Genomic DNA, 12,601 nt, shown 5'->3' on the forward strand with positions numbered 1-12,601 from the left:
TCAAAGTCCAATGCTGACATTTCTGACATTGCATCCTCTTCATCCTCAACAGGAACAGGAGTAGACGATGTCGATGGTTCCGCAATTTCACCAACTTGAGCCCGCTGTGTGTAGCTTGTTATAAGCGTCTGTCTTCTCCTGTTTATTTCTTCCCTGTGCCTGTCCGTGTAGAAACGGAATAGTTTGTCGATACCAACCAGAAGTTCCTCCATTCTTAGGTTGCTCACTTCCTGTTCCTTCACCTCTTCCTTGAGCTTACCCACGACAGCAAGGATCTTGGTAATGTTTGACATACACAGCCCAGTCCTGCCTTCCATCACGCATCAACATGACAACATGTGAAGTGCTGTGTGAGGGGTGGTCGCGCACTAGTAGAAAATGGCATTTTTGAGCCACTCCTTGCCTCTGCCTCGTGTTCTATGCGGTAAACTCGCGCATTGAAGGGTTTTAGGTTATGATTTTTGGTCACTCGTGCACAAGGCGAATCACGCACTGCGATGACGCGCACCGTGCGAGCCTACTGTCTATCTATCTATCTATCTATAGCCCGACGCCCTAATCCCGCAATGGGTGGCCGCAGACAAAACGCCTCCAAGTCACTCTGTCACCCACCATTTGACTACCCTCCCCCCAACTCACCCCCCCTCCCTCATATACCTCTCAACTCCATCCCTCCACCTCCTCCTCGGTCTACCCCTCCCTCTCCCTCCCTCCACCTCACCTACATACACCCTCTTAGTCAGTCTTTCATTCTCCATTCTCTCCACATGTCCAAACCACCTCAGTGTATTTCTCCTAATCTTCTCAACCACATCCACATCTACCCCACAACGTTCCTTCACTTCTTCATTCGTCAACCTGTCCCTCCACGTCACTCCACATGCTCCTCTCGAGTAACTCATTTCCACTGCTCTCACTCTTGCCTTGTTCCCCTCTTGCAAGGTCCATGCCTCGCTTCCATATGTCAAGGTAGGGATCACAATACCATCATGCAGTGACTTCTTAACTTCCACACTCACCTCCCTATTTCTCATCACTGCTTTCAGTGTACCAACAACCTTCCTTCCCTGCTGTACCCTTTCACGTACTTCATCCCCCAAAGTTCCATCCTTACTCATCACACTACCCAAGTACTTGAATGCACTCACATTCTCCATATCCTCACCATCCAACCTCACTGCACACTCTGTGACTTCATTCCTCTCAAACACCATAACTTTACTTTTGTTTACATTAACTTTCAGCTTCCTCCTCCTACACACTGTCCCAAATTCATTCACCAAACATTGAAACTCCCATTCATTTTCACTCAACGATACTGTATCATCAGCAAACAGCAACACCGGGAGCTTCCAAATCTCACCCTCATTCATTAGGGCCAGCCCCACATCCACTGCCCTACCTTGCACCTCCTTTACAACCCCATCTATATATATATTAAACAGCCATGGAGACATCACACACCCCTGTTTCAGTCCCACATTGAGATCAAAGAACTCACTCAGCTCACCATCCACTCGCACCGTAGCCCTAGCTCCCTCGTACATACTCTTCACAGCACTCAACAATTTCCCCTCCACTCCATATATTCTTAATACCTTCCACATACCTTGCCTATCTATTCTGTCATAAGCTTTCTCCAAGTCCATGAAGGCAGCATACACTTTCTTTCCCTTCTCTAGATACTTCTCCACTAAACATCTTAGAACAAATATCTGATCTACACACCCTTTTTCCTTCTAAATCCCCCTTGTTCTTCTCCAACTAGCTCCTCTGTCATATGCCTAACCCTATCAATGAGTATTCTACCATATATTTTACCAGTCACACTAAGAAGGCAAATACCCCTATGGTTACCACATTCTTCTCTCTCCCTTTTTCCTTTGTACAGAGGAACAATTATACCTGATTTCCAGTCCTCTGGAACCCTTCCCTCTTCCCAAGCCAATCTACACAACTTCCATATCCACTCCACAACAATCTCACCCCCATACCTAAGCATTTCACCACACACTCCATCAATTCCTGGGGCCTTTCCCAACTTAATCTTCTTCATCGCTTCCACTACTTCCGCCCTACTGATCTCTTCCTCCCTCCTCTCATCTCTTCTTCTCCCAGCCATTCCCCAACTACTTACACTCACACTGCTGTCACTCTCTACATTCAACAAATCCTCAAAGTGCTCCTTCCATCTCCTCAATTTCTCTCTCTTCTCCACCAACAATGTATTATTCCTATCTTTCACTCCCCTATTATTTCCCCTTTCACACTTCCTTACTTTCTTTACCTCCTTCCAAAACAATTTCTTACTCTCCCTCCATTTCACACTCAGATTCCTCCCAAACTCTTCATCCACTTTCTTCTTACTCTCCTTCACCAGTCTCTTAACCTCCCTTCTCCTGCTCACATATACCTCTCTCTTCTCTCTCTCATCTTCTCCCCTACCTCTACTCGCCAACCATTCACCATATGCCTTCTTCTTTTGTTCCATAGCTTGTTTCACCTCATCATTCCACCATGCTGTCCCTTGCACACCCTTGCATCTCCTCCTCACTCCACAAACCGCCTCACACGCTGCGCCTATCTCTTCCGTGAATATCTTACATACGTCTTCCACCCCTTCCAACTGCTCTAGCTCATACCTTCCCAATCTTTCTTCCACTATGCCTACTGTATATATATATATATATATATATATATATATATATATATATATATATATATATATATATATATATATATATATATATATATATATATATATATATATATATATATATATATATATATATATATATATATATCCAAGGGCAGGATCCCACTGCTACCTGGCACGTCCCCGGGTGGTGGATACGGGATGGCCTTATAGATATGCAAGGTACCATCTTAGACGGAGCGGACCATGGAACCCCCTATAGATATATAGGGCTCCAATGAATATAATGAATAAGTTGGCATAAAAAATAAAACTCACCAGAAACTATGTGGCAGGGAAGTGAGATTATTTGCCACAGTCCAACCAACCAAACATGAGTTCTATTGCAAATAATTTGATAGGCGTTCCTGTTGGATCATCGTCTACTAAAGGCCCTACCGCACTGTCTCCTGTGCTTACAGGCAGTGTGTCACCAAAAGTGAGTAGGCACTGTGTTGGCAAGTTAGAGACTGGGATATTAAACAAACAGAAATCCATGAAGATCTATGCATACAATGTAAGAAGCCTCATAGATTGCAAACTTGATAACTTAATGACTGAACCGGAAAACATTAGTTGGGATACTGTAGGTTTGAGTGTGACCCACAGAAAAGAAGAAAAAGTAATTCAGCTCAAAGACAGCGGCCACCTATTTTTCTACAGCATAAGGCAAAATGAAAGGATTAGTGGTGTAGGATTCCTAGTTAACAGAAATCTTGCTGACAATACTGTTAAATTCAGCAGTATATCTGACAGAGCAGCAATGGCTGTAATTAGACTATGCGAAAAATATACCCTGAAAGTAATACAAATATATGCACCAACTTCTCAAAGCTCAGATGAAGAAATAGAAACATTCTATGATGACACCTCCCAGATTATCAAAGAGGAAAAGACCACATATACTATACTCATGGGAGACTTCAATGCAAAAGTTGGGAAATCAAAAATAGAGAAGCATGTATGGGAAAATTTGGAATGAAAGAAATGAATGAGGAGAAATGATAGTAAATTTTGATGAAATGTATAACATGAGAATAATGAACACATTCTTTCACAAAAGAAAAGGGAGGGAGGGACCTGGAGAGGCCCAAATGGAGAAACAAAAAATGAAATCGACTACACTATAGCAGATAAGAATACCAGGATCACAAATGTCACAGTTATCAACAAAGTAAATATAGGAAGTGACCACAGAATGGTGGGTTGCACACCCAGATTCAATTTCAGAAGTGGATGAAAGATGATGATTAGAGATATAAAGATGTGCCCAAAAAAGGTAAATGAAAACAATGAAACCTTTCAGTTGGAAATAAGGAACAGATTTCAGGCTGTAAGTAATGCTGAATGTGACATTGATGAGATGAATGACAGACTTACAAAATTGCTAAGAGACTCAGCAGAGGTAGTAGGAAAGCCTAATGCAACCAGAGCCAAGAAGTATTCAGAAAAGACACTCGAGCTTATGAAAAAGAGAAAGGAAATGAAAGTAAAAACAAAGAAAGATGAAACAGAATGAGCAGAGTTAAGCTTATCAACAAGAGACAAAGAAAAGAAAAAAGAAAAACATGGATCAGATCAAAGAAACCATCAAAAAAGGAAATAGTCTGAAACAGGTCCAAAATAAAATGGCACTAAGAATGATTAAATGCAGACATATGATGGTGAAGAGAGTTGAAGAATTTTACAAAGAACTGTATGCATCAAAGACAGTAGTACCAACAGCTAACTTTTCAGCTGACACAAGTGAAATACCTGAGGTAACACCAGACGAAGTATATATTTCTCTTAAAACTATGAAAAGAGGGAAGGCTCTGGGGGAAGACGGAATAGTAGCAGATTTACAATTGGATGCAGGAGCAGAAGTATAAGACAGGATTGCTCACTTATTTACTCAATGTATAAAAAAGAAGAAAATTCCTAAAACATGGTATAATGCAACAGTTATTTTACTTTACAAAAACGTGTGACTCAAAAGATCTTAATAACTATCAACCTATTAGCTTTTTACCAGTCATTTACCAAAACTTCACTAAAGTCTTTACAAACAAAATAACAAATTTGGAGGAAAATCAACCTCATGAACAGGCAGGATTCTGAAGCAGGTATTCAACTACTGATCATCTACACACAATGAATCAGCTAACTGAGAAAATTACAGAATATAATAAACCACTGTGCTTAGGTTTTGCTGAATACGAAAAAGCTTTCAACTAAGTGGAGCACATAGCAATTATAAATTCACTGTGAGAATGAGGAGTGAATGAGAAAATTGTAAAACTGTTCGAAAACCTATATAAAGAGGGAACTGCTACAGTTAAATTACATAAGGACTCGGAAAAAATTAAGATTGAGACAGGCGTGCATCAGGGAGATACAATTTCATCAAAATTATTTACAGCATGCCTATAAAATATTTTCAGAAAGCTTGACTAGGAAAACAAAGGAGTGAACATTGATGGAGAAAAGCTAAACCATTGAAGAGTTGCAGATGACACTGTCCTAATCTCAGAAACAACAGAGGCATTGCAAGAAATGTTAAATGACCTGAACAGAGAAAGTCTCAAAGTAGGGCTAAAGCAGAACCAGAGTAAAACTAATGTTTAATCTACGATCACCAAACAGCGTCATCAGAATAAGTGAAGAAATTCTTGAAGAAGTCAAGGAGTACAATTACTTGGGGCAAATACTAAAATTAACGAAAGCTCATGATAGCCAAATTAAAAGACACATTTCAATTGGATAGAAAGCTTTTGGTAAACAAAGGGACATTATGAAAAGTGGTTTGCCAGTTTGTATGAAATGAAAAGTATATAATAAATGTATAATTCCAGCTATGACATACAGATGTGAGACCTGGAAACTAACAAAAGAGATGGAAAATAAATTAATCCAATCTCAGGGAGCAATGGAAAGGTCAATGTTGGGAATATCTTTAAGAGACAGGAAAAGGTCAATTTGGGTGAGAGAGCAGACTAAACTCAAAGATATTATACAAGTTATAAAAGAACAGAAATGGAAGTGGGCAGGCTTCGTAGAAAGAATAAGGGATAACCGATGGAGCAAGAGGCTGACTGACTGGACATCAACAGACCATATGCATAGCAGAAAAGGGCAAGATAGGAGATGGATAGATGAGACAGAGAAATCTGCAGGGAAAATAAAGCAAAGATTGGCTCAGTCAAGGAATTTGTGGAGAAGGTTGGAGGAGGCCTTTGTTCAGCAGTGGACTTGTAATGGCTGCTGATATATATATATATATATATATGAGGCCCCTAATAACATAGTGTACCGAGCGCCACTGCAAGCGAAACTGAGTTAAGTACAGTATGCCACTCTGTAGCCCAAACCCTCTTTGATCTGGAAAGCAACCACGAGGTACAGAAAGCAACTGGCATTAAGATCCAAATTCCCCTTCTGTAACATGGTCTCACTGCCCGCTTCACCTCACTGCATCGACAAGCCTTCGTGCTGATCACAGAGTGTGCCAAGTGCCTCCCAGCAACGGTGAACACTTGCTCGAGACGGTACATATAATTATACGATATGTTGCATTTGCCCTGCATGCTTACACAAGCGGTCAGTGACAGGCAAGTTTTGTAAATGGCTATGAACATGGATGATTAGGCATCATTAGTCGAATGTTAATTTTGTTCACACAGACATGTCTGGATCATTAAATATAATCTTAGGTAACCAATAGTCCACTGCACTATTTATGTATTGTACACTATTTTTTGCACCACGAACCAGATTTGAATATGCCAAAATGTGTATAATTTACTTATAATGTTAACGTTGGTTGAGGTCTCCCCCAGTTGAATAAAACAGTTTGGCAAGAGCCACTTCTTATACAGCATAATCATTAATAAGGCATAACATAAATACTAGTACACATCCACCATGACTGACCAGAACCAGTTGACCCTGCAAGGACTTCTCCTGGGGCGGGAAGATGAGGTAGTAGAAATCGAGGATGAGGAGGAAGATCGCCTTCAAGTTGAGGATCAGGAAGCCGGCCAACAAGGCAATCAACTCCCACCCCTTCATCTTGGCCGCTGTCATAACACACAACACAGACAATATAACACATGCACTGAAAAAATTGTGGAACAAGCACCATATGACAATTATACAGTGTCCTGACTACCCAAAATAATGATGTCATCATTACATCCAACCCATCATCTTGTCCACTGCCACACCACAGAAGTTAATTTGAAAATACAGCAGAACAAGCAACATAGAAATTATATGGGATTCTTCTGGTTCTAAATACTGATCCAATAAGCTTATGCCTGCATGTTCTGGTTATGGTGCTAAGCTTTATAAATATTCCTTGACTACTCCCACACCCATTCATTCTGACTGCTTTCAGATTACCTTTGCTTTGAAAATATCGCAGAACAGGTTATGCAGCAATTTTTTTAATATTGTTATGCTGCAATCTCAAAGCTCAACCTCTTGCTCCATGAGTACGAGGAACTGATCTAGGGCTCTTTTCAACACTGGGTCTACAGCATGCAACCAGAGGAACAGGGCTCAAAAACACAGGCCAACCAATCTTACACGTATATTACCAAACAAACATACAGTACTGGGCACAATACATTGTGTCGGATTATACACACTATGATGGACGCAAAGACAAGATTGTGACTACAGCTGACGTAGCAGCTGTAGGTGTCGCCCAGGTGTAGGAGGGGTCCCGTCAGGTGTGCGCTCCCTGAAGGGGTGCAGACCACTGTCATAGCCCAGATCATCCAGTGTGGGCTGCGGGGCGGCATAGAGGAAGGACTTTCCCCGGAGGGGCCTCGGGACTGGGGCCGAACAGGGCGAGTAGGCGCGCTGCCTTGAGCCTACCATTGGTGCAGGATGGCTCACCGGCTGGTCTGGGAAGGTCGCGGCCGGGAGTCCTGGGGGTGTCTCTCAGTGACTGGGGGCTGCGCCCTTGCCTTTGTCGAGAGGCCATCAGGGGCTGCCTGCAGTGTCTCTTCCTTTGGGAGTCCAGTAGCGACAGGTGACATAGGGGCGCTGGCTGCAGTGAGCATATCCCCAGGCTCATTATGGGGCCGCTCCAGACCCTCTCCAGCAGCGACTTTGTTAGGGAGCTAGCTCCACCCCTTGGGGTGTGGGGAGAGCGAGAGGGGCATCCCACTCGGCCTCTGGAGGAGTGAAGTGAGCAAGGGGCGTTGCCCTCGAAGGGTGTCACAGGGGTAGCAGACGAGATGTATGGTGGATGTTCCCTTCCCCGCTGGCACGGTGAGCGTCGCCACAGTTCCTCTAGACCCTAGGACTGCAGGTGAGAGAAGCACAGTGGACGTCCTCTCCCCGGCGAGCACAGTGGACATCACCGCGGTCCTGCTCCCTGTGGGGGCTGCAGATGAGGGAAGTATGGTGGACATTCCCTCCCTGATGGGCACGGTGGGCACTGCCGCGGTTCTGCCTTGCCCTGGGAAGACAAGTTAGAGGAGCACGGTGGGCGTCGCCACGGTCCTGTTCCCTGTGGGGCTGCAGATGAAGGAAGTACGGTGGATGTCCCCTCCTCAACGGGCACAGTGGGCGCCGCCGCGGTCCTACAGGGGGCAGTAGGCGAAAGGAGTACGGTGGACATCTTTTCCTTGATGAGCACGGTGGGCCTCATCACAGTCCTGCTTGGAACTGTAGGTGAGGGAAGTACGGTGGACGTTCCCTCCCCGACGAACACGGTGCGCGTTGTCGTGGTCCTACAGGGGGCAGTAAGCAAAAGGAGTACAGTGGACATCCTTTCTCCGACGAGCACAGTAGGCATTGTCGTAGTCCTACCTGGATCTGTGGTTACACGAGTCCCACCCTGATCCTGGTGAGTGCTGGTCTGGGTAGAGCAGTGGTGTCCAACCTGTGGGGTATGCTCCCCTAGGGGTGCATGAAGGGCTGCCTGGGGGGGGGTGAAGGCTTGATAAAGAGGGTAATTATATTTGAAAACTATGAATTACGATGGAATTCAGTAATTTCTAAATATGGAGAAAATATTTCCGAAATGAATCAGAAATCTAGTTATCTGAACACATAAACAATTTCAAAGATTAAGAATCTATGATATTTATTGACATGTGCCAACTATGCCAGTAAAATACAGTATTTGAGGAAGGAGGGCACAGGGAATGTGTCATTCAGTGAGGGGGGGCCAGAATTAGAAAAGGTTGGAAACCACTGGGGTAGAGGGTAGTGCGGTGGGTTGGTGTACCTCATGTGGGCTCCGTTGAGGGGAAGAGGGATGCATGGTGTGGGAGACGTATGCCTGTCTTGCTTGGACCCTTTCCGTGCCTCCCTGTGGTCTCCCCTTGGTGCTGATATTTTACCACCGTCGCGGCTGGAAAAGTCATGTCCCCATGGCTGGAGGTGGTAGATGTCAGAGGTAGCAGTATGGTGGGTTGGCATGAGGTGGTGGAGGAGTGAGGTCCAGTGCTGCATGGGTAGGTTTGGCTCCTGGTGTGGATGGTATACTATCTTGAAGGTGGAGGTCTGTATAGTTCTTCGCAGGAGACGCAGAAAGTGTGGTGTCCCTCGGAGACATTGTTTGTTCCCCTGGGCAGGGGTCCAGAGCACGTGTTTGATCTTCATTTCTGGAGGCACGGAGTGTGGTGACTGGCCGGTGACTCTGGGCTGAATGCTGGTGACAGGTGAGGCGACCTGGGTTTATAAGGTCGCTGGGGACACGCCTTAATCACCCTGGTGAGCTTGGCCACTGGAATTTTCCATCTTGCCTGATATATTTTTAGGATTATGGGGGAGGTGTTTGGTGTGGAGGAGCTGGAGGTGGATGGTCTGGATGGTATTGGAGGTGGTGGGGGTGGGGGTGAGGGTGTGGGTGCATACCTTGCTGGTGGGTGAGAGAGACGGCCGGATCTGGTAGTGGTGGTGGTGAGGACAGGTGTAGGTGGCAAGGAGCTTGGGCCACGTGGTGAGACAGCCGGTGGGGGTGGGGGGATTCTTGGTTTGGGTGGTTTTTGTGTTAGGTGGTGGCGGTGTGGTGGTGGTCGAGGATGGGGAGCTGATGTGGTGTCTGGTGTAGGACGTGGGTGTGGGATGAGGAGTGTGTGGGTGTGAAGCGGCCGGTCCTAGGGGTGCCAGAGTTAGGGCAGGTGTAGCAGCATGGAGCATCGGTCATGAGGTGAGGTGGTCGGGGGTGGGTGGGAGGTTCCCTGATTGGATGGCGGGGCCTTTGTGTTTGGTGGTGGCGGTGCAGCGGTAGTTGTTGGGGTGGGAGATGAGATTGCCAAAGGGGGTGTGGGGGGTCTGTGGGGATGGTGTGGAGTTGGTGGAGGGTATGGTGGGGGACATGACTGTGGAGGGGGGAGTGAGTATGGGTGAGGGGTGTGATGGTGTGAGGTAGCAGGTGTACAAGTCAGTTTGTGGTCAGGGGAGGCAGGTGGTGGTGCGGCGTTCCACGTGGGGAAGTGAGCGTGGCGTGGTTGAGATGTGGTGGGTGGGGGGGCAGAAGAGACGCATGTGGCGGCTGCAGTAGGTATACGGGGTGTTATGGTACTGGATGGTTACTTGGTAGGGGTTGGAAATGTTGATAACTATATATGGTCCTATGAACTGGGGTAATTAGGCTACCATAACTGAGTCACCTAGCTTGTAGGGATTGGAGGAGGCAATGTCAGGTTAAAGGTCCTGGTGGTTTTGTAGGTGATGCAGTCGGTTCCTGAGGTGGTGAAGGGGGTCGGACGTGGGGGATATGGAGGGAGGCTATAGGTGGTGTCAGGGCAGCAGAAGAAGTGGGGTTTCTCAAACCACTCGTTCGTGAGGGGTAATGCCATCTTCTCAAGGAAAGGTGTTCATTCCCTACTGAATAATTTTTACATGAGCTGGCCAGTCCCCGTTTCGCGTTTCTTCTATTCTGGCCCGCACCTGGTTGAGGAGGGTGCAGTGACTTCTCTCGCATATCCCATTCCCGTGGCCAGTATGGGGAGGAGTGGGAGAGCTTGTACCTGAAGATGTAGTGAGCTCCTTCCATATCTTGCTGGTAAACTCTGGAGCATTGTCTGTGAAATGCATGATGTACAGCATAGTGCCCCCGGAAACTCACTGACACCCCCACCCGGTCACCACGGAGTAGCCGCAGCCGAACCACGGGATGCTGTGCGACAACGGCATAAGTCAGCACGGGCCGTGCGCCCCTACGGCACTCTGCCGTCGCACCGTCGCCCTAGCAGGAAGATGACACTACCTTCGGGGAGTGGGACTGCCAGATCAGATCGGGGTGGAGCTACCTATCCAGCCCCAAACAGCGCCCCTCAGGAGTGTGCCTGTAGCCACTCCCGCCTTCGTCAGACGGCCGATTGCTGCTCTGAAGGTGCTACCCCTGAGTCAGCCTATTGCCGCTCCTCCCTCCGGGCAGGAGACAGCCTGTGGCCGCTCCTGCCTTCGTCAGACGGCCGATTGTTGCTCCGAAGGTGCTCTGGTCGAGACGTCCTATTGTCGCTCCGAAAGTGTCCTGGTAGAGACGGCCTATTGTCGCTCTGAAAGTGTCCTGGTAGAGACGGCCTATTGTCGCTCCCCTCCTCGTGAGACGGCCTATTGTCGCTCCGAAGGTGCCCCGGTAGAGACAGCCTATTGTCGTTCCCCTCCTTGTGAGACGGCCTATTGTCGCTCCCCTCCTCGTGAGACGGCCTATTGTCGCTTCGAAGGTGCCCCAGTAGAGACGGCCTATTGTCGCTCCCGCCCTCGTGGGACGGCCTATTGTCGCTCCGAAAGTGCCCTGGTAGAGACAGCCTATTGTCGCTTCGTAGGTGCCCTGGTAGAGATGGCCTATTGTCGCTCCATAGGTGCCCTGGTAGAGACGGCCTATTGTCGCTCCTGCCCTCGTGAGACAGCCCACTGTCGCTCCGAAGGTGCACGGAAGGAGGCAAGGAACGAGACGTCACCCCGGCAGGAGACAAGAGCCCAGGCCTCCCATACCAGAGTGGCCCAGACAGGCCTCACAGCCTCCCCTGGCCTCCGCTCCCTATGCCTGGCTCTGGAACAGACGCACCTGACGGGCCCCAGCGTAAGCCGATGCCGCAGCCCTTCCCTGTCGGCGCCCCTAGACGCTGGAGACCGCAGTCCGCAGTTTCTCCCGACCCTCCCCAGGACACCCGGGCGCGATCTCCATACGCCCCCATGACGACGTAAGGCTCCCACCTCCGGCCGAGACTTACACCACAGGTTCCTGGAGCTATTCGGCCCCAGTCCCGAGGGCCATACCCCTGAGCCCAGCCCAGAAGCCACGGGTAGCCCAGGACGCGAGAGGACGCCCCTACGAGTTGTCCCGTGCCCTCTTGGCACGCCTCCCCTTGGCGGTGCCCCTAGCCTGGCCGGATTGCCAACGGCGTGTTCCCGCCCTTGCCCCCCACAATGAATACGTGTGATGCTGCCCAGAAACAGTGCAAGTGATTTAGGCTAAGTGTGATTTTGCCTAGTGTAGGATCGTGCAGTGACTTAATATAGTGAATATCGGGGCAAGTTAGATCACAGTGAGAGAATAAAGGACGAGTGTGCGAACCAAGATCTGATGAACTATATTTATGAGTGACGTCCCTTATACACAATTAGTAAGACTGTGCCGCCTGGAAATTCCTCCGTAGTAATACACCCATACTGCTGTGAGCTCTAAAGAAGTAATACGAGAAAGTGTTAGTGATATTCCCCCACTCACGCTACCCGTAAATCCTGTACGACACCCCCTCGTCCCAGTATCTAGTGTAAGTGTAAACCAAGAATAGAATCAATTACCAAAGTCCCTTTGCTATTGCAAAACGTGTAATCATCATTGTTAATACTTGCCTCTCTCCAGTACTACCATAACTCCCTCCTAGCCGTCACAAGTCACTCCCCGCACTCTCCCCCCTTTCTCCCCCCCCTGGTGAGACTCACTCCCCA

At 47.6% G+C, this 12,601-nt stretch overlaps 1 protein-coding gene across 1 annotated transcript in view; it reads right to left on the reverse strand.

Moving 5' to 3' along the window:
* Window positions 1-7,561, reverse strand: part of LOC145406776 (epidermal retinol dehydrogenase 2-like) — a 65,344-nt gene extending 57,783 nt beyond the window's left edge. The window contains exons 1-2 of the mRNA XM_080277873.1: window positions 7,366-7,561; window positions 6,608-6,753 (exon numbers count right to left, since the gene is read on the reverse strand). Coding sequence (XP_080133999.1) covers window positions 6,608-6,753; window positions 7,366-7,561 — 342 coding nt within the window. The remainder of the gene's footprint in view (window positions 1-6,607; window positions 6,754-7,365) is intronic.
* Between the last annotated feature and the right edge of the window lie 5,040 nt (window positions 7,562-12,601).

This window comes from Coenobita brevimanus, chromosome 71 (assembly GCF_032717465.1).
Source record: "Coenobita brevimanus isolate Jiangsu-jjx chromosome 71, ASM3271746v2, whole genome shotgun sequence".
Taxonomy (NCBI): Eukaryota; Metazoa; Arthropoda; class Malacostraca; order Decapoda; family Coenobitidae; genus Coenobita; species Coenobita brevimanus.